The sequence below is a fragment of the Trachinotus anak genome, unplaced genomic scaffold, assembly GCF_046630095.1.
Source record: "Trachinotus anak isolate AG129_WGS33_773 ecotype Australia unplaced genomic scaffold, CSIRO_AGI_Tana_v1 ptg000008l, whole genome shotgun sequence".
Taxonomy (NCBI): Eukaryota; Metazoa; Chordata; class Actinopteri; order Carangiformes; family Carangidae; genus Trachinotus; species Trachinotus anak.
In genome coordinates, this window is record NW_027273859.1 from 11,023,959 (window position 1) to 11,047,164 (window position 23,206).

The 23,206-nt window shown below is 40.9% G+C and overlaps 1 protein-coding gene across 1 annotated transcript in view; it reads right to left on the minus strand.

The window, feature by feature from the left end:
• Positions 1–475: 475 nt before the first annotated feature.
• Positions 476–23,206, minus strand: part of LOC139623923 (phosphatidylethanolamine-binding protein 4) — a 49,720-nt gene continuing 26,989 nt past the window's right edge. Inside the window, exons 5-7 of the mRNA XM_071482578.1 lie at positions 8,327–8,372; positions 7,490–7,606; positions 476–1,212 (exon numbers count right to left, since the gene is read on the minus strand). Of these exons, the coding sequence (XP_071338679.1) occupies positions 1,121–1,212; positions 7,490–7,606; positions 8,327–8,372 (255 nt within the window). The 3' untranslated portion in view covers positions 476–1,120. The remainder of the gene's footprint in view (positions 1,213–7,489; positions 7,607–8,326; positions 8,373–23,206) is intronic.

A 23,206-nucleotide genomic window follows, 5' to 3' on the forward strand; every position in this document is an offset into this window, starting at 1 on the left:
AAGCAGATGCAGGACAATTTGATCAATGATCTCCCAGAGTTCACGGAGAGGGCACATAGGGGTTTACCAAGGCTGGCTTAACCACCAAAGGAACAAAAACCTCCATTACCTACTCCTGCCTAGCCCACTGATGAGACACCAAATTAAGGTCAATGAAACCACCAACTAAAGATTGATCATCAGAACATCAAAGTCCCTGATGTAAATCCAGCCTTTTTCAGACATCTGGGGTATTGATACAAACCCCTCCCAGAGGAGAGTTGCTGGTTAGAAACCAATATTCCTCATGGGGGGTACTCTGACCCACCCTCTACAAAGACCCATGAAGTCTGAAAAGTATCTCCTCGTGAAAGGGTTGAAAAGTTTAAGTTTTCACACCATCCTCTACAGACCTACCAGGTGGGCCTCTTATGCAACTGTCCACAGTTCAAGACGGGTTCAACGTCCCAAAGTTACATTCAAGGACGCTTCAGCATTTAGATACAGCAGTTTTTACTTCAGAAAAATCAATTAGAGACCTGAAAGTAGCTCATTGTTTCCAGTTGAGGTGAGAATGGTCAATGGAAATATGATAAACAATCACACAAACAGTAAGTTCCCTTCACCCGATACACCACAGGCCCTGCAGCCCCTCCCCCTGTCCTGTCACTCTGTAGAGTATTTTGGTTCAAGTTCCACTGCAGCATCCGGCTGTGTTGCGGTCTCGGTTTCACCTCCCACTTCCTTTTTTTGGCCCTGACGTGTTTCCGCCCCTGAATTAGAATCAACTCTTTCCACACTGAATTGTGATATCAGGCCGTCTTCCTTCTCTTGTCGACAGTGTTCGGAAACTAATAAGAAATCCCCAGCGAGGTCAAAATCTCCCAAATCCTGCGCTCCAGACCACAAGACAGAGATACAGGGCAACATCAGAACCTAGCAGCTGGTGCAGGAGAGGAACAGAGGAAGTGTCTTTCTAACTCAGTGATAAGATAAATGCAAAGAGGGCTGACCTGTTGCAGGCTTTGAAGAAATTATTTTAATTCTCTTTTTAATTCAGGGAAAGTGGGGAAACATTACTTTGTAGAATTGTACTGATAGATTCTTTCTTCGCAATATCTTTCAGGTGTCTGAGCATCCTTCAGTCTTTGTAGTTTTGGGTGAGAAACTGCAGAGTGGCCACAGGCTCTCCCAGATCAAACCTCGTGATGAAGGCCTGAAGATCCCATTTACCTGTGAGAGCAGGACGACACATAGACAGACACTCATTAGTATTAGTATTTACACAAATTTACTTAAAATCCATTTTTGATATTATGATCTGTTTTTGTCCTAATGATATCTAACATGAATTTATCACAGTGCAGTCGCTGTGCATTTCAAGAGTGTTTTTCATGACCGCTCGGTCCATGTTTAAGGGATCTGAGGCCTAACTGAGCAGCACATGGCTCTGGGATGTGAGTCACTGAGAACAGCACTGCTGAAAATAAAACATGTTGCTGTAATGATGGAGGTGGGAACACAAGGACGTATTGGCAAGAAGATATGATTCAATCGCCTGGACGTTTTTTTTTTTCTTCCCTCCCCTTTTAAACAAACACCAGACGGCCATCCGGCTGGTATGACAATATCACTTCTTAGATTTTGACAACCGCTGATTCCCTGCAGCTTCCCCTCCCTTTACCAAAAAATATAAAAAAGACAAATTAACAATTATCATTCCAAGGCAACAAAATCCTACAGGCTTTAAACTTGCGTCCTCACATGTTTGGGTGTACATAAGACAATGCCTTGCTCCGTAATCCAGGGAATCGCTGATATTCTGGTATTTCCGTATGTGGAGTAATTACATTAACAGCTGCTCAAGAATATTTTTGCGTAGGAAAGCTAATCTTTTGAAAAGAAAGCCAACTACTGAAATGGTCCAAATCTGTAGAGAGAATGGTCTCGCAGTCAGGGGTCGGATCTGACTATGCCTGGATAGAAACATTACTGCTTTAGACCTTTTGCTGCAGCTGCTTTACAGGCCTTCGCTGTCTCTGTTTTCACCATCAGGGAGCCACATTTTGTATCCTCCGGCATCTTGGAGGAGATCTGGGAGAAGAAATACGCTTTACCGGTGCCACGCACATCAAGTGCACTCACCTAGCATCAATGCACAAACAAATCAGAAGGATTCATTTACATTTCAGACATAATAACTTATTCAAGGCTGCGACATTTCAGGCTTTTTAAAGAACACATTATTGTATTAAACTCCTAACAAATCTTAAAGTATAGTATTTTTATTTGTAAGCGTGCAAACTGGAACGTTTTAAACATAAAATGGACCGTACGACCAAATTATTACTCAACTTTTGGGGCCCTTTTGGGGCTCATACACCCTTCCTGATCCTCCCAACATGTTTAGCTTATGAGAGTGACACTTCAGTGTGTCTGGGTTTGCCATGAGGTCAGGTCAGGTTTTGTGCTCAGCTGGGGAAGATGGTGAATAATAACTGGGAGATGAGCAGATGAGTACCTGAACCTCGCCAGGTCCTCTCTGTGAATGAGGATTGCCTGCAGACAGGGCTCCAATAATCAAGTGAGGGCAATGGAGTCAAGTGACCTGTCTGTATGATAGGTCATGGCCTGGTGGCCCCTCTGGCCTGTGCTTTAGTGGAAGATAATGTACCGCCTCTGCAGATCCCAGAATCCCCTGCATGTCCAAAACAAGGTCCCTTACCTCTCAGAGGCAACACTTTAACGGAAGCTGAGGGGTGAGGCAGCCCGGGGACAACAAACTTTACACTGAATAGTGGGATATAGTTCACGAGTCATGTGGCAGATTTGACTCTCACGACAGTTATGTGTAAACACTCAGACTTTCTTTTTCCTTTTTAATACGGAGAACCTGCCTTACAATAGCGTTAGGCAACATTTCTTCTAATGGAAAATGTCACACTAAAGATCATTTTATTGTAGAATAACGATCAAAGGAACAGTCAAAACCAGGCGCTGCTTGTAAGGCTTTACACACATAATCCTGTCTAAAGCTGTGCAATCATTGGGCGCGATCCAAAATGAGGCAAATTCACAATATCTGGTGCTATCACGCTGGCTGGTACGCTGCAAATGCCTAGACTTACAAGTGACCTTAAAATAGGCTGGTGTCTGTTTGTAGTGCAGAGACCTGTTTCCGTCTCTCCCATCTGCCTGCTCATGGAAAGGACAGATAGTGTGGGACCTGAGGGCGATGTTAAAGTCTTCCTGCCTCCACTTTTGTTTCCACCTTGCTTCTCTGTCTGGGTATGGCAGGGAGATCAGGACTGCTCTGAGGTGACACAGAACTGCTACATTTAGTGGTGTGGGCGGTGTCCCTGTTAAACCTCTTATAGTGTCTCAGAAATGCTCAAAAGCAAGTGATCCTGTTCTTTGCAGTAGAGTAACAGAAGCTATATCAGGGTAAGAGCTTCACTGAGTGTCTTTACATAAGATTCATAGTAATTCTAATGCAATGGCAATTTCACAGGGAAGGGGATTCTTAGTGGCCGTCAGATGTCAGGGGTTAGCCACATAACAGTGCCTCAGGGCTGCTTCAGCAAGGCAGATTCCTGCTGTTGGGAGACCTGGGTTGAGAAACAGTGTCACGCTGCCGATCTCAGTAGACAGTCTGCTGTCAGTACAGCAGCCTACATTGTTACCAAATGCTGTCGCCTTCCTGGAGACTCCATATTTAATCTTAATGGCAGAAGTCAAATGATAAAGGCAATTACAAGGTCCGTACTGATTAAGGGCTAAAACAACTCTTAAAAAAAAAATGTTATTAATTTACACACTATTTATATTTACCTGTCTATAAAATGTGAGATAAGTAGTGAATACTGTTAAATCCCAGTTTACAACAGTTGAAGATGTCTTGTTTTGTCCAAAACCTAATATTCAGTTTACAGTTATCAGAATCGGGAAAAACCACAACTCCTCAAACTGGAGAAACTGTTACCAGAGGACTGTCATTTAATTTGAGAAATTACTTAAACAATTGATCAGTAGTCAGAACTGTTACAGATTAATTTTCTGTCAATCAACTCATCCCCTAATTGATTTATCAATCAATGATTTAGTGTAAAAAAAAAATGAAGTGAAAAGAAAAAGTATGTGAAAATGCCCATCACAATTTCCTACAGTCCAAAGCAACATAATGAAATTCTTTGTTTTACCTGTTTTTTTGCAGTCGCATAAGAGAAAGAAAAGCAGAAATGCTCAAATTAGGCAAGATTTGACCTGAGCTTAAAAAAATTATGTTAAAGAAATTATGTAAAAGATTAATTAGGTATTATCCTCACGATCAATTGATTGACTTTACTTTAATGATTTGATTTCAGCAATTATTTCTAACAATACTGTAAACCTGAGTGAGGTAAAGTTGAAGAAAAATTCCCAAACTTTTATCCTTATCCCGACAAGTGTCTGTTGAAAAAAACCAAAAAAAAAAACAAACAAAAAAAAAAAAAAAAAAGGAACCAGCTAAAATTAAAAAACGTCAAAGTGTTCCTTTAAGGCAACCAACTCCTGGCTGAAACTCAGGCCTGCTGTAGCAACCAAATCCTGGCTCTCTTGACTCCACGCAGCTCTGATTAATGGTAGAGGCTGTGGGTGGGTGGTAGACATGGATCTGCCCATTACCACACTGCAACATTGCAAATGGCTTCAATTACTGTGGAGTGTGCTGAGCTGGCAGTAGGGGCTCTAGGAGGCAAGATGAGCAACGTGCACCATCCAGCAGCTAACTCCACTGTGATCCATTCACTCACACAACGTGATCGTCACAAACAACCTCTGCCTTGTAATTTACCAGGGGAAAATAAAGGAAATAAACTGGGCAAGAATGATCATTTTGATAAATTTTAAATTTTCAACTTTCACTTGAATTTTCAGCCAATAATTCTGGTGGAGTTCTTCTTGTTTCCATCACATTTTTGTTTCTGATCAGTCTACAAGATCTGTTGGAGTGCTGGCTATGGGAACAGTGCATGTGCAAACTACCAGGAAGGCTGAAACAACACTAGATGGCCTCTCTCAAGGCCTCAGCGTGTCCCTCCCCAGCACTGTAACACTGTTTCCCTTGACAAACTGACTCGGTGGCACTAAACAGTAGCAGGACATATTGAAGGCTTGCCAAGTGGCTGACAAGTATCACGAGGGCCTGTGTGCCCACGCTTGCCCCCTACCCTGGCACAGGGACAGCCTCCATTCAGGGACAGCCTTCCTGAGCCAGAGCAATGGGGATTCCCTACGATCACGCCCCTGTGCCCGGTGCCAAGAGCGCAGCCCCCCTGTAGTTCCTTGTGTAACAAACCAGCTGTCTCCATCAGTTCACTGACCCACATTCATAACCTTAACACAGGAGAAACAGCAGACTCCCACGGTTCCTCACAACAGACCTGCTCCACCTCTTATTGTTCACCCCCGTTATTACTTAAGCGATGGTCAGAGATGAAAAGAAAAAAGACAACAAATTTGCAATAAAATTGAGTCAATGACTGCTCTACTGGAAGTGGAAAACGATCATTAGGAGTCTCCCACCCACGACTAAATGCTCTCCCTTCGCAAATCACATCAATTAATGTCATGGGCTATGAAAAATGCTCTCTGTGTCATACCACATGGAGGGAGGACAGACGCTAATAAGTGAACATACTTAACGGAGGAGGTGGGGAGACATGGGATTCCCTCTGTTCCTCTTGCCTGTGCGGGAATACCGTGCTCGTGGCCAAGTGGAGGCCAATAATAATACAGCAGGTACACCACTGAATCCAGCCAAACCAATAACGACTGTAAAATCAAATATTTTTCTATTCATACACCATGACTAGGCTTTCATTCTTCATATGTCACACGGTGTCTATTTCCATTAGCCTCTTTACAAGGGCAGTTATCCTCTCCGCAATTGACCCATCAAATGAAACATCTGATTATCCAAGAGTGAATTTCTTAATTTCATTTCCCTTGAATGGAGAGTGAACAGTTTGCAGGAGAGAGGAAGTGCTACAGCAGGAGCTAAAGTCATCCAGTAGATTAAGGATGGGTGGATCTACTCAGCTCAATCGCTTCATAATGTGGGGGAAACTACTGTATTTGAGCTGGTAGCAGAAGATCAGTATGCGCCACTTTATTTTGCATGAAAAGTATATTAAAATATTCTAAATAGCAGGTTATTATTCATGCTATTATTTCCTCAGCTTAACCAGTTCTGACACAGTGAATACTCTAACAATGTGATAAGAGTTCAATCTCAAACTCCCCAAATGTGAATTCAGTTACAAAAAATACTCCAAAGTGCATCTCTTTTTGACATTTCCAGAGGTTTCTACATCAAACACACCTCAGCCTAATGTGCCTGGATTGTTTGCTGACACAGCTGTCAAAACTTCAAACAGCAGAGACTGGCAGCTCCACTCATTCACGGCCGCAGTGCTTGAAGTCTCAAAACGCCCCGATCTCCCCTCAAATCACCGGTCGTGGCCCGAGTAGAACAGACAGACAGGCACGCCCCCTGTGAGGCACTGTTCTCTACATCCAAGTACAGGTGCCCACCTTCAAGAGGCTTCTCTTCAGGGGGAGGAAGAGTCAGAAAAGTTGAAGTGTAAACAAAACAATAACTCTGCTTCCTGCAAGACAAACACGGGCGTCCTTTGAGAGCTGAACTAAGAAAATGATCTGGTAATAACATCAGCAGTAATCAAGGTTAAAACTAAATTTACTGTGTTTGTCTATTCACATAGTTGATAAGAATTTCAGGTTTGGCAAGGGTTAACAAGACGTGGTCAGGCAGACTCGTGCAGGTATGCGTGGGAGCCTACAATACTTGCCTTGACCCTGCAGGCATTAACACTACAGACTTACTCACTAACCTCATTAACATTTCCTTTGTCAAGTTCAAGCACTTTCAGAAAATGATCTTTCTAAAGCAACTCCAAATGCTTCGATTTAAATACTCATAATTGTTTGTGAATTATGTGTAATGACATTTGTCTGGGTGAATCTCAGCCACAGACCAAAACCTGGACATAAAGACGCCTAGATGGTGTCTGACTGCAGTGCTAATAAAGGCAGCTTCAGTTGTGTTGCTGGTTCATTTGTTGAAACCTAATATGGTAAAATTTCATCCTAAATATGCCCACTCAGACAAATAAGGCAATAGCTACACCAGCCTAATGCTGTAAAATGACACAACTTCCTACTGTATGTCAGGAAGTGGAACAATCCTCTAGCTAATATTTACAAAAATACCTGCAGCAGCTTATAAAGGTTGTTAAAATACACAACCTATAACGACAAAAACCTGTAATGTGGTTACTTTGAGAGGAAATGTTTGGGCCTCAAGTTTCAGTGCCTTGGTGTAATCTTTTTGTTGCTGATTCAACAACTAACTGTTGGCAGTAGTGCTGATCGGTGTAGGTATATGATAGATGATACTGTAGTAGCAAAAGTGGTCTGAACCGAAGGTACTGGTGAGTTGAGTCATTACCGCGGGATGACTTTTCCTGCCCGGTGAGTGACACTGGTGCATCTGGAGGCTGCTCAAACAACATGAACTGGTAGCGATGAAAACCAGACTTGTGTGGGGGGGTCGGTGGACGGTAGTCTGCATGGACAAAGAATCAGAATCGGGAGCGCTGTGAGTGGGGGATGATATTACATAGAATTATATATGATTATCACAATCAAGTAATATCCAACAGTGGGCTAAAACTTTCATATCCCATCTGTTTTAATTCAAGACATTTGTGAAACATGTATCCGATTTTTTTTTTTAGATTCCAATAAACCAGCAGTAGTAGATCTATAAAATTGTAATCCTTATATCCCACTGTCCCTCAGTCACTCTGGGTTGTGGGTAATAAACAGATAACTGCTTTTCTTCAGATAAATCTTCTTCAATCAACACCAACAGCGGAAGACAGTAAACAAACCCAACTTCCCTCTTTCAGAGTTCACATCTGACTCTCAACTCTACTGTTGCACTTGTTACACCTGTTACACTCACAGATGTCTGCTGCAAAACAAAGACAGGTAGGAAGTAAAATTACCCAGAGAGGAGTCATGATAACAATGATAAAGTTAAACTTTAAGTGGTAATTAAATAAAAACTATTTAATTAATAATAATGAAACTTAATCCTGTAACAGTCTAAGATTTTATTGTGGAATAACTCCAACCAAAAATATACAGTTTACCTCAGTACACCGCACAGCTTACACAACATAAATGAGTAAACTTGTGTAACTAAAGTAAAGTAAGAGTACAGTGATGAGTACAGTAACTAAAGCAGCAAAATGAATGGTCAACTGAAAACCATACTTACCAGCGAGGCTGGTTCCCTGTATCTGTCCTTTCTTGAGTGCATCTCCCTGTTGATTCAGTCAGGACAGTACAGTTAGATCAGCTCACTTCTGTGCCAAACCAGTTGTTTAAAAATGACAATAAAAAAATGCTAATAATTTGACAAGAAGAGACAGCAGAGTGGGCCGTTACATTGCTTCCTACAACACATCCCTTATATTTGTGCTCCCACAGCCAAATATTCTGCGCTTGCTTAGCTCAGTGGTCAGTCCTTGAATTAGCACCCACTGTACCATCCAGAGAGAGGATGGAGAGGCCATTTAATTCCCACGCCAATTTCATCTGAAGCTAAGTTTGTTATAGTCCAACCTGCTGAATTTTGACTAATGCAGAAATATATTGTTGTAGCAAGTGATTTGAGCAAATATGGACCCAATAAACATTGGGTTTAAGTGATGCTTGGGGGAAGATAATCATTTTTCACTTGTGATTAAAAAAAAAAACATTTTAAGCTTACATTGAGCTCCTCTACAGGGTTACAACAAAACATTTGGTTAAAATATGTCAATGTTAGATATATAAGAGATCTGTTATATTAATATGTAAAGATAAAAGAGTTGCCCACTGGGTGGATCTCCAGGTAGCAATTTCCAATATAATTAATTACATATTAACTTCCTGTCGCCTAGAAACATCATGTAAAACGATTTGAAGCGCAGATATTTTTCAAAAGCATTTTCTACTTCATATTTGTCAGGTTAAACACCCTCATCCCCAGGAAGCACACAGTCAGAGACTTCACACTGCAAATTGTGCACACAAGAATGTTTGTTTAATAGACTTGGCTGCTTACTGCAAGGCGGCTGCTTTCCTTGAGTGGGAGGAAAAATACTAAATATCTCATATGTGAAATGGCCCACAACACACTTGAGGTAAGCATGGAAGTCCCCATCACAGACATCAAATATCTGGTCTCAGCACCTATTTCTGTCGTCTTTTCTCCACACACAGGCTCCCCCCACAGGGTGACAAAGGTACTGTGTTACTGGACAGCATACAATGGCAAAAGACATGCAGGACAATCTCCTTTAATGCTTAAGCAGAAATTTCAGTTTAATAAATAATATCATATAAAATACAAATCTTAGTAGGATAAAAACATTAAGCTGCATTTCTCTTAGGGATGCGGACTCAGAACATTGTGCAAACAGCTACAACGGCATTTTGTAGAGTTTACTTTTCTCCATCTTGGGAATGGTGGAAACACATTACATTGTTGAAAGACAACTTGATCCCTCCCATTTCAGCAACCTAATAAATGACTTAAATATCAGTGTTTCTTGACAGGGAAGATTTATTTTGATTTCTAGTTATATGTAGAACATAGGACTGGGACACTGGCTTGATCAGAGTCTTCACAGTCTGAAAATACTGCTGCCTGGTAGCTGATGAACTGCTGTTCGCAGGATGACCATGGTAGATAGCGCCATAGATTATTACAACTAACTATAGTCATAAGCAAGTAGTGTCTTTAATTCTCTGCCAAACTATTTAAGATGCACTTATAAATTTGTATATTTATTAATCAGTTTCATGATTCATAAAAAAGTAAAAAAATAAAAATGTAGCACTAGTAAAGCATGTCCCCCTATTGTGCATCATCTTATCATTAATCCTGTAAATGCTGTTTAGGAGGTTTAGCATTAAGTATTAGAGTGTTTACTAAGACTGATACTATTCAGAAGATTAGTTTCAACTGTGAGTATCTTCATCCACTGATCAGTGAGAAAAAAAGCTTTATTTAGAAATAGCAAGAGTCCTGCAGCCTGCAGGATCCAAACCCATTGCCATAGCAACAGGTAGTCAACATTTGAGCGTGAAACATTTTCCCACATCTTAAAGCTCGGTTCTCGCTCACTCTCCATGGCACCCTGTGCCCTTTAAATTTCATTATAATACATAGAGTAAAAACAACAGCAAATGAATGCAATATTGAAATTCAGCCACATAATAAAAGACAAGTCAATCATATGCAGATCTCACATAGAATCAAAAGATATCATGATTTTGTGGTCACAGTGGTTTGTCTATTCCACAGCAGAGCTGCTATCACAGTAGTTGTGACAGGGCAGGACAGTGTCGAGGTCGCTGACTCTTGATGTTCACTGGGGAGTAACGGACTTGCTCACACTAATCTACAGGACATTCTCACATGGTGGGCGGCCTTCCCCAGGGCCCCTGATGTGGGAGTGGAGCACAGAGCATGTACAATTCTGACCACTAAATGATTGACAGCTGCGTGCTCAGTTAATTGTATGATATGTGTATCACTTTATTCTTGCAGTATTTTATACAACTAGAAATACACCTGTAAAGCCTCTTAATACAATTTTGTACAGCTAAATATGTGGACAAAAACAAAACGCAACAATGACACGTAGAAATATTGAAAATTGAAAGGATGATTCACTTGCATCAAACAGAACTGGTCAATTTTGAATTCATCACAGTTTCACCTAATTAAATTCACCTAATGCTTCTCAACCCAGTTAAATGATTTTCTTGTTAACCCCACCCATGCAAAATCTGTGAGTGGTGATGTCATAAATTGGGGTGTAATACGATTACAAGGTTCATCAGACAGATGTGTTTTGTGTTGCACCCACACTGAGCCGGTAAACATGCACTTACACAGGTCTCTCATTTTAGTTATAGTCAACTAAATTCATTTTGTTTTGCAGCATGGATGACAGATGCTATGCATGTTTGTAGCAGGCAAAGTTTTTCATATAGTAAATCTATTGCTGCTTTGTTAGAGGGAATCAGAAGCCACATAGTGCATTGATGAAGTTAATCTTGGATCAATGATACTCTGAGCTCAGGGTTAGGAAAGTTAAAAGCGTTGAGACTCTGCACCCCAGACACTGTAAAGCTCCAATAAAAGCAAGAACATTATAGAGTCTAAGCATAACTATGTTCATCTGAATGAAATGTCTGTCAGACACAGCCAAAAAGAAAAGTTGATGGACAAGACTTGATGGCTCTTGTTAGAAAATTATCAAATAATAGATAATAGATATATAATAGATAAATTATGGTGTGTTGTTTCCTTGTTACTTCCTATATACACTAATATCCAGCATGATATGTTATGGTGCACTAACATTGTATATGTCTTTTGCAAAATGTGAAATTTCTCCGTACACATATACACAGAATAAATCGTGTAACTCCTTTGCAGTACAATTTCTACGTTCTCCAGCTATTATATTTTTGGATTGTCTGTCCTGACCTCAAGCTGAAGATAAAAGTTACATTACATAATACAGATGTCAGAGAAACCAGTAGTTTGGACTACTGTTGTGTGCGGTATGTTTACTCATAATCCAAATGTGAAGCACACAGCTAATTCATCCAAAACCAGACAATGAACAAATGGATCCAGTGGCATTAGTTGTGTCTGTAAGAAATGTGTTTAAATTTAGAAACAGATTAGAAAAGCAGCAGAATATTAAAATGAGTACCTCAACTAGAAACCCCAATAGATTACTCAGAGCCACTGTGTCAGTGTTTCAACTGTTGGAAAGTTATGTCATTTCAACAGCTGAAGGTTGAAAAAGACTTGGACTGGTTTCATTATCTATGCAGTTACCAAGATACACACGATCAGAGTTTCTCTTTAAATATTATGCATTACATTTGAAATATATGTTCATGAGTACCATATGTCACATCATTTCTTTGATGTTCAATCATTCATTGAACTGATACTATACTGCCACATCTTTGCAGAATATTTGTACCAAAAGCAGATATTTTTAAGAGTTGAGAAAAATATTTGCTCTTTAATCTCTGCTTATACAACAGGTATAAATCTCTCTCTCTCTCACTCTCTCTGTCTCACACACACACACACACACACACACACACACAGTTGTATCAGTCCATGTTGAAGGACATGATAATACCATGGTCACATTATAAAATTCTGCTCTTCAGAGAACAGAGAACAGCTCAGTAGTTTAGAGCACTGTTGCAATGACATAAGTACTATACACACTGACTATACTGACCCTAGTGCAAAGTACTGAATAAAGGCACCATAAATCTCATCAAGAAACTAAAGACACATTTGTATTGAGGGACAAGTCAAGTTATTCTTTCAAACACTAATGGAAAAAGAGCAGCATGAAATAAAATACCTGAATCAAATTAATTTAAGACCTATTTAGTCAAAGAAAATGTGACTACACTTTGCATACTCGTACTAGGGGAATACCCATTCCTGTAGCTGTGATGTGAATCACACACCGAGCAGTGTGGGAGAAAGCAGAAACTGACAGAGATGTAAACACTGAAAGCGTCAAGTGTTTACTATTTTACATATTTAGCAGAAAAGAATAAGGAAACTCATAACATAGCATGAGAAGCATAAAGGTGTTGAAGTCATTGAACTGGAGACTTAATATATATTTTAATAGAGCAGCTGGTGAACAGTGAACAGGAGTGGGAGAAAGGGCAGTGAACAGGGTTAGGCTTCGGGGGCCTGAGTTGGCGACACCACAACAGGAAACGTGTGCCATGGTAAATGGTCTATGCAAAAGACAAAGTCCCCACAAGCTGTTGTATAGCAGACCCTGACCTCTGATCTGCCTGTGGAGGGCAGTAATGGAAAACAGCACTGTGGTTTTAAACAAAAAAAACTCTCTCAACAAGAAATTATTACATTTATCATACATTGCTTGTTTCTAAGTGGTAACAAAACAATTTTCAGAAAAGATTTCTTCACTTTGTTTCTGCTCTGTTTAAAAGTAGGGGCCATTTACCCCTTTAGATACCAGATCTGACTAATGTGAGTCCAGATGTGGTGCCTCGGACACTCCATCCTGCCTCTGCCTGCTGTTCATCGTAGCCCAGCTTTGCCCTCGTGTTTTACTGTCTCTAACTCACACTCTGACTCAGACAAAAGCAGAAAGGATCCCAAACAACCTACACGTTATGAGCGATGAATAATTCTGAAAATCTGGAAAAAGCTACGCAGCAGAGCTTTTTTCTGTGGGTCACGTAATAGCCTGACACTCCAACCATCAATATTCAACACAACAACTTTGTCTCTATGTTCTAAGTGCAGCTACAGAGGCTGATCCAGAGAAATTATTTTATCATAACACACATAATGAAGTTGATAGCAGTACAATTACTATCATGAACACCTTGAAAATGATAACTGATGGGACACTGATGCATCTCCTGTGGGTCTAAAAGCGGCTGACAAAAACAGCTGCAGCATTAACCAAGGTCAACTTCATCAATGTTTGAAATGAAGCTTAATATTATACAAGAATTGTTAACTTTTCTAGGCCTTAGAGGAGAGGATGAGTAGTATGTTTGTATAATGTGTCTACATAACTTCCACTAGGAATCCTCTGATAAGAGCCAATAGGTAGGAGTCTGTGAGGAGGAGGTGGGTGGGTGCAGGGGTGCGGTTTCACCAGGAATACCCACTTGCCCAACAACCCTTCTACTTCTCTGTGTGGGTGAGTGCTTCCCTTTGTCAGCAAGAGTTACTCATGCACCTACTTGTATATCCACCACTTCCCTCCCCCTCCCTTGCACACCCTGTAAACCCACACCTACGACAATCAGCACCCACGTCCTTCTAATGCAGTTCTGAGAGCATCATTCTCCCTTTTACTTGCAGTCAGGCTAACAGACGGGGAGAGAGAGCATGACAGATGGTGTTCACAGCTCTATTTCTGAGGCTGGACTTGTACCGCCACAGCCACCCCTCCCCCCCTTGCCTATTCCACTCAAGCCAAGTGCTTATGACTGCCTCCTCATCTTCGCCTCAGTAATCAGCCCATTCATTTGCAGGGTTATTGTGAATTAAAAGTCTATGTCTCACAAGGAACCTCACAGTTTACAGGTTAAACATAGATTTTCTTTCAGAGTGGAAGAGAGAATCACATTACTGTTTGACTGGGGGACCTGGTTATGTCAAGGAAGGAAAAACATTAAATTTCGCTTCATAACAGCCTTATTTCTTACTTCTCTAATGATGGTGGAAATAGAAGATTTTAGAGTAATCTGCAACTGCATTTCAAATGACAAGATTTGTGGCAAGACTTCCTTGTTTAATGAGAGAAAAGAAACCAGCAAAATCCCCCGACTTTTGACTTTACCACCACAGTCTGCAACAATTCTCTGGGCTGTATATATCATATATATGTCATATATATGATATATATGATCATCCAGCCAGTACCACACCTGTGCCAGTCCCCCTAAAACTGCAGGACAATGTCTCTGCTGACCTTCAGAAGAGGCTGGACATAGACATAATTAAGCAACCTGACACATTGCTGTGGTTTTGGTGGTCAGACAGACGCCAGCCACTGAGCGAGGAGTTCCACAGCCGCACTCTGTGAGCTCCTGTGACTATTCAGTTCTTGCAGCCACATCAGGTACTGTACTGGGCATAGTGCACTTAAGATTCACTGCTGGTAACAGCCTTCCAAACACAATCTCTCTACTACACGTCCAGCTGGCATTTGAGCAGAGCCCTGAAGTTTCCCAACTTTGCTCTATCTTTTCCGGGTGGCCCTCAAAAGATCTAAGAAGAACTAGTCTAAGTCAGTCAGGTTCAACATTAGCTATCATGCCCAGTGACTCACCACTGATGCCTGCTGCAGACAAGTATGCGTCCTTGTCATGGCCCACAAGGGTCATCTACGTAAGCTTCATGTAATCAAATTGACGGCGGTCAAGGAGTCAACCTGCTTGGTCACAGACCTTCAGTTGCTTTTTGCTTTTTTGAAGAGTGGCTTCAGCGCTAACAGGTGGCTCCATCTTTTCAAATGCACTGCAAATCCAAGGTATACCAAATTCCTCTACTGAAACCTCGCCGGTGCTCCACAAAAAGCTGGTCCATGGCCTATACAGGTCACAGTTCGCTGGGACCAGGTACCTTCACCCTCTCAGATAGAGAAATGTAGCACCCAAACATACATTGGCACAGCTCAGTTCTGCCTGACCTGAGAGGCATGCCAATGCCAACTGTTATTGCAATGAACAAGTTTACTTCTTGGCTGAGCAGCTGGTAGATGGCCATGATTAGTGATGCCACTGTGTATGACAGTTATAGCATATGGAAGGTACGTTTTATTTTGTTTTCCTGTTTTGCAAAATACAAGTAGTGATCTAGTTGCTTCCCCCTCTTCCACCCACTGTATAATACTGTACTGGTTAAATCTTCAATAACATGACATAAATTAAAAATTAAAAATAATATATATATTCTAATTAAAAATAAAATAATGATACAAAATAAAGAACTACATTTCTTTAAAAACAGATATAATGACCCCTTTTAAATTAGTCACCAGCCTCAGTTTTTTCTTGAATTCTTATTTACAGGTATTTGAGCCTCTTGTGTAAAGACCTAATGTGCTTGAGTCTGGGATAAATGGCGAATAGAGAAATCTGACAGTGATCAGCTGAGCGGGGTGGATTGGCTCAGCAGGACAGGGTGAAAGCCAGTGGGGGAGTCACCCATGATCTGCTTCAGTGCATCAACAAATTAACCCACTTAACAATAGCCTGCTGGACTAATAGCTTTAGTAAAGAAACTCATTTGGCTTCGGTAATGAACTGAGTTGGAAACATAAACAGTCCAGTTATTAAGTGAACTCCAGCCATCACTGACATCACCCGACACACTGTGATGTACGAAACCTACACTCCTTTGGTCATGCTCATTAGTAAGAAAGCACACTATTACTCAAATGACTGGCTTAAGAAACTAGCCACCCAAACTCATTATCGCATCCATTTATTCAGTCCAATTTGCATACATTACAAAGTGGCCGTGCCGGCTCGGTCATCTCATTCTCACGGAGCAGATTGACCCTAACAGGGCCGAACAGGGCGAAGCGAGAGCGTTTTAACAAGCTAATTTCACCCAACCTGGGTGCTGCTTCCCTTGCAGCTACTCTGTGTGTGTGTGTTTGTGAGTATGGGTGCTGATGAGTCTGTACTTTTAGTACTGTTGAGGGAAGCCCAAGCCTGAGTTCCCAAGGTAACAGTCAGTTTGAGTGGGGGCTGGCTGACTCATTTGAAGGGAATCCTGGAACCTGAACAAGGCTGCCCACTCGCCCCACCCCCAGCTTCATCAGCACAAGCAAACAAGGCGCTGACATGTCCCCATATAGGGCTTCCTACTGACGGGGGTGGCACTGGAAAATCCCAGCCTGAGCTTGCCTACAAGTAGCATCAGAAGACACGCACACACAAACATGAGGCCTCCATGGAGATAGTAAATGGATAGATTATAATAGAGCGATATGCCTACAAATACATCCAGGCACGTGCTGGATTTTGATTAACACATGAAGGGACGGGGGAGATGTAAGGGGGTGGGAGAGGAAGAGGAAGATTAAGCTTATTAAACAGTCAAAGGCGCAGAATTAAAATAGTTTTTGAGGTGTGAACAGTGACACAAAATAAATGAGTATTGAAACCTTGTGGGCCTGGGTGTGGAGGAGGAGGAGAAAAAGAAGTGAGAGGGAGAGGAGGAGGATGAAAGAAGGAGTAGGAGTAGGTGGACAAGAGAACGAACTCTTTGCCCACACAATTAATCTAATTATTAAGAAATTAAAAGAGATCAACAGGCGTGTAATTGACCACTTAATTAGTTCAAGGTCAGTTGGTTCTTTTGACTTTGGGAGGACGCTGAGCCGGCGTGCAGCAAGATGGGAGAGTTTTGGTGAAATATCCTGAAATTTACTATAATTAATAAACTAATAAACAGCCACAAGTGTTTCCACACAAGTGGGGCATAGTTTACCCAATGAATAATAACAGTTTTAAGTGCCATTGATCCAACATTGTGTTATTCATAGAAAACTAAGGCAACACACTATTTAAAAGACAGAATAATAATTTTAGAAACAGTAAATTTTGGTCATCACACAAAAACTGTACATGTATAGTCAGTAATGCCTGCTGTTAAGAGTAGCCATTTGCTTCTGTCCACTGTTATATCTGTTGATAACTCTATAGTTCATTCAGTGTCTTTAGTCATTAACAACTGAGAGCTGGTACAAAGGGATTTAAGAGGCAGCATTACTGTTTTGAATCGCTGGATGTTTAATTCTTCTATTATAATTGAGGTAGGAGCGAGACAGAGGTTATGGTAACTGCTGGAAACCTGTCCCACTTCACAGAAAGGTTAATGAACCTTACAAGTCCTATGGGAGATGGAGTATGCTGTTAATTTGACAAACGTGGGAAATAAATGCTTTTATGCTTTTATTGACGGTGACCAATAGCGGCCTTTGCTGGAATGAAAGGTTTTAGTCTTTTGGGTGCTTTGCTATGAGGCAAAACAATAATGTGGAATGCATTTGTTGGAAGAAACTAAGTACATAATTGTTTGAATAGCAATTTCAGGCCAAAAAGCATCTTCATTAATAATTCCTACTTTTGGGGAACATATACTGTGCAAAATGTACAGTAACCTAATTCATGTTATGAAACAACTTTATTCTGAATACATTTGTGGGAATGAGGAATTTTAAAAAGGTGTGTTTTAAAATCTACATATTTTCACATTCCATTTTATGCACCGTTGGTCTGGGTTTCATTTTAACAGGGCACCAAGGGTTTAATATACTGACAGCCGGAGAGCAACATGTGTAACAGCGTCGGTGAGGGAATCATCGCAAAAGGTGGCAATGATAGATCTGATCAGGACAGTGGTTTTAGGCACAGGACCAACAACGTATACAGTGTGCATGATTAAGAGATTAAATGGATAATCTCCTTCCCATTCAAAGAGCCTGACGGAGGCAGAAATCTGGTTTCACAAAGATACACTTTAAGTACAGCTTAAATCAAACCAACAGTCAGAGTTCAGACAGACATCCAACTTGGTAGTTTTCAGCAACCTTAGGTGAAACTCTTGTGCATTAAAAACACGGAAATCCTTATAGAAGAATTAAGAATTAAGAGGACAGTTTACAACAATACATATACTTCTCAATTTGTTTTCAAGCATCTGCAACAACTGCCTTTTTTGTCAGCAGATGATATTAATGGTTACTTTACCACAAAATCCTCATGGCAAAACTGTCATTGAATTGAAAAACTACCAGTTTCCCTATTTTCTGCTTCTGAGGTTAAGAGATGGAAACTTTTTAGCAGTGATGGAGTGAAACTAAGTGCACTTATTCAAGTACTGCAGTTACAGTAAATTTAATTTTCAGGTCTGTGTGTTTTCCTAAATTTTTGCATTTTCTGCTAGTTTATAATACATTTCTGAGGGAAATTTTATACTTTTTACTCCACTTAATTAAATTTTCATCTTTAGTTACCAGGTAGTTTTAGATTACCATACTTCAGAATAAAACATATGATCATCTCATAAATTATGATGCATTATTAGAGATCTACTCCAACCTGACCAGGTACAACATTAAAATGCTCCTCACACGTGCATGCATCTGTACTAATATCCCTTAATACTGTATAATACATAAAGTGGGGACCAAGTTTGAGACCACTTCCCCCTGGGAAATAATATAACTGTGCTGCATAAACAGTACTTCTACTTTTGCTACTTAAAGTACATTTTGCTGACTACAATATATTATACTTTATACTTATACTTATTATTTTAATTTGAATACAGGACTTCTACTACTAATGGTATTGGTACTTTTACTTAAGTAAAATTTGAATACATCTTCTACTACTGAAAAACTATCAGACCAGAAATCAATCAATCAGTTTAGGCAAAGAGAGTTTTTAGGGTTAAAAGAAACCTATGTTGAGGTTTGTAGAAGGACAGACAAACAGTTTTTTACACTTGATTTTTGTTCTTTATATAAAAGAGCTACACAAACATGGGTCCTTTTATGCAGCTTGATCAAACCCCCAACGGTGTCATTTTCCCGGAGATGACAGTCTCAATTTGTCGGCAGGTGCAATTGCTACAATCAGCACATTTCTTTTTCAGCTTGATATCAGTCTTAATTTTTGAGGAGCTGTCTAACTGGCATTAGAGCAGTCTAGGAGCCAAACTGACACTGTCCTGACCTCATAGTCCAGCATAACGTATCTTTGTGAAACTGGCCCCGGTCTTGTTCTTTTTGATTCCCCCTCTCTTCCGAGCCAACTCGCTCTCTCTGTCTCTCGCTCTTTCTTTCTCCCAGCGATACTACGGGCACTGTTTCCTGTGCCTGTGTGTGCACAATGTTTGCCAGAGGAACACACAAGAATCCGTGCTCCACAATCCCTCTTAACCTTTGACCTTGACTTATTGTTACCTGTGAGCAGCACTGTGGCAAACATGCTGTACAACTACTGTACAGCCCTGCAAGCTGTTTGTGTTCTGCAAGTATAGAGGGCAGGGGAGGAGGGAGGGAAGAGAGGGAGCTATTTAATCCCCCCCAAAGGAACTCCCCTCTCAACCCGTATCGTGAACTCGCAGGCAAATCGCGTTGCTGGAAGGCACACCACACACACACTGCTGTCTTTTTAATTTCATCAGCTGAAAGAAATCTATACAGTGCTTTGGAATCCGACTGAGCTGCGGAGAGAAGTGAACTATACAGCACCCTGGAATGTAAACAGGTTTCACACCAACTGTAGCATAAAAATACCACATTGTAACAAACCTCTTGGCTATGATAATGGTCAATAGTACAGATCAGAGGTCTTAGTAGATTTTATGGTTGTTAGTCCTACAGCATATCAATAAGAACAAGTTGAACAAATCCAGAGAACAATTCAGAGGAAATTATTCAAGTGTAACATGGACAAAATATTGGCTTCTGCTGAACATATTGTATTGACAGTGGCTTTGCGTTTGCCATTATGAAAAGCATTATCTCCTGAGAATATTAGGAACGCTGTCATTAAATCCCATGCAGTCAGCTGCTTGGTTAGGAACAGATATGGGCTGTAATCTGCACAGAATGGACTCATCCTCCTGTACAATGTTTGTTATTGTCAAGTGCTCAAAAAATAGGCCGAATATTTATTTAATATCAGTAAAACAGAGCCAGACTGTGTTCTACGATTTCCATCTACATCGACAGATAATTGTCAAACCTCCATCACTAAGCCTTGGTAACTCTGATGTACTCAATGTTTTTACATTCACGACAGATTCCAGCTTCACTCGGTGCAGTTTATTTTATTATACTCGATCTGAGCTGACTTGTCACAGCACAAGTATTTGTTCATTATACAATATGCACTGTGCAGTTTTCTAATCTTATAGTTTAGTATAACTTTTGGAATACAAACAATAATAATCAGTATGTACAGTTAGACAGGCCACTATAATATCTGCCAGCTTTGCATTCATAGCTGTCACACTTAATTATCATGCCAAAATACAAGAAAATACATTGGCTGCAGGAGGTCTTTTGTGAAGTCTTTGTTTTTGTGTACAATTAACTGGCAAGCATGCTATATACTTAAGTAAGGGCTATTTTAGGTGAGCATAATTGTTAGTGAGTTGTTTTTATCAGCATGCCTCACTCCCCTTTACCGTACCCTATCAGGAGACACCCCTATGAGGAAGCGTTTTCCACAGCCGCAGCCCCAGTAACCCCCCACTAACCCTGACATTTGTTCATTTACCCGCCCCTCTTTCCCTCCTTCTGGTTTCCATGTCTGCCCCCCTCCCTTCTCCTTGTCTGTCAGGATTGACCAGGGGAACAGGTAGGCAGGCTCCAGCAAGCCCCCCCACCTGTACCCCTGAAACACACAAATTTGCTCGTGGGGCCGGCTGCCAGAGATCCTGCTTTACTGACTGAAGTGAAGGGAGGGGGAGGGGGGAGGGGGGGGGTATGACAAAGACGACAGCTTGTGTGGGGGAACATTGTCTGCGGCTGCGACTAGAAATCTTTTCAGGAAAAACAGGATTTTATACACAATGGTCGTGGGTGTGAAGAAAGGGGGCACATATTAAAAGAAGCGCCTTTATGCGTGCACAGCTACTGGTTTTTAAACTGTATTTGCATGGAGAAGGTCCAATCTGTTCTTTTTTTCCCTACCAGGCTATAGTGTGACAGACTGGATCAAAAAGGGCTTTCCAGGTTGTCCTTGTTTTCTTGGAGAGTAATCGTGATATATCCAGGACAGTGTGCAGGGTAGAAATTAAGGTAGCACACTGACACATAGTAGGCCTTCTTTTTAAATAAATGTGTAGGATATGTAACATGAATTTCTTTTTCCCTGAGAAAGTCACTAAACCCATGTGGTACAATCAACAGGAATTTAGTTTCCTAGAAAAAGCTATTGGGCAACATGTGAAAACTGTAATTTATGGATGATTATTCCCTTGCAGCCCAAACAGCATTCACGACTTTGGATAGGAAACCATAGCAGCTCACGTTCTTCATGCAGTGAAACCTCCTCAATCATCTCACCACGGCAACCACAGCAGGGAGGTCAGTTGTTATAGAGATGGCAAGAGGCTTGGTAGGTTATCAGCTACAGTATTGTGTGTGAATAAGTGTGTGCGTGTGTGTGTTTGTTTTTTGTGGACGGGGGATGGAGCTGACAATTGAGCGGAGGATTCTTATGTAATTCTCCCTTTAGGTGGTGAAGAACAGTGAGAGCAGCAGCCCACACTGAAGAAGAACCTGTTTGTTAATAAGCTGTAAGATAAGATAAAATCGATGGGATTATTACAGGATGTTTGTACACAAGACCAAGGAGGTCCAGATGTGTCAGAGCGATAGGGACAAAGCCACAGTTACTGCAAGTCCAGGCACGAAGTTGGCACGTCACCCAACAAAGCACCAATTTCTGCTCTGCTAGCTTCTCTCACACATTCACACTAACCCATGCTTGCAGACAGCAGACAACATACAAACACATGAAAGTACAACTTTGAAAAAGGTCACACTCAAAAAGCTAAAAAAAAAAAGAAAAAAGAAAAAGCAAAGCTGAAGCTAAAAAAAAAAAACAACAAAAAAAAAACACTACCAAACACCAGCATCCCAATCTGGCTGAGAGGCTGTGAGGAGTGTCTGATGGGGTTTAGTGAGGGAATGACTTCCAAAAGCTGAACTCCATGTAGTACCACCTCTGACATTTGTCTGGCTGTAGCTGACAGCAGGATGAGCACTGCTCTAAATGTTAAGCACCTCCAGCTGGGCTTCCATGTGAAGGACTATTGTTGCTTTGTACCAAGGGAGGTTTCAGTAGTTATGAAAAAAGATGAATGACCTGCATGTAAACTTTGTAAGGGTCAAACTGCAATATAAAATATAAAATACCGTATTCAAGGTGCATACTGACTAAGATAAATAACAGGTAACTGACGGTATATCTTAAAACCTAAAACATTTCTTTGAGTTCTGGGATGGCGCTTAATCACGTAAGCAGGTGCTTAGTTTACTTACTCACATATATATTATTGACAATAATCTGTTCATATTCTTTAAGGCAATTCACACAAAGTGTGAATGTGTTTATGCTGTCAGTTTAAGTTTAAAAAAAGAATGACAACAGGTGCACAGAGTGGAGTTTAGATTAGATAAAGTTGCGGACTCGGAGCCAGGAGGCACTTCTGTGTAAAAGTTTGTGAAACCATAAACAAGCAAACTGTTAACCTGGGTTATGAGCATGTTTCGCAACTTTGGAGGGAAAAAAAAAAAAATCACATTAAAAAGGAAAATTGTTCAATTCCTTTGCGCCCACCCCCTTGTCATAAGATATGGATGTCCCGTAAGGTTATTTGTGTTTGCTGGGAAATGAAGTGCTCAACTGGATTAAAAACATACTGCATATGTTTGGAAATCTGTTTCCCTGGGCGTATGAGTGGAGTGAGCGAGCGTGAAGCAGCAGCTTGCGTCTCCTCCAAGAGAGAGGGCAGACACTC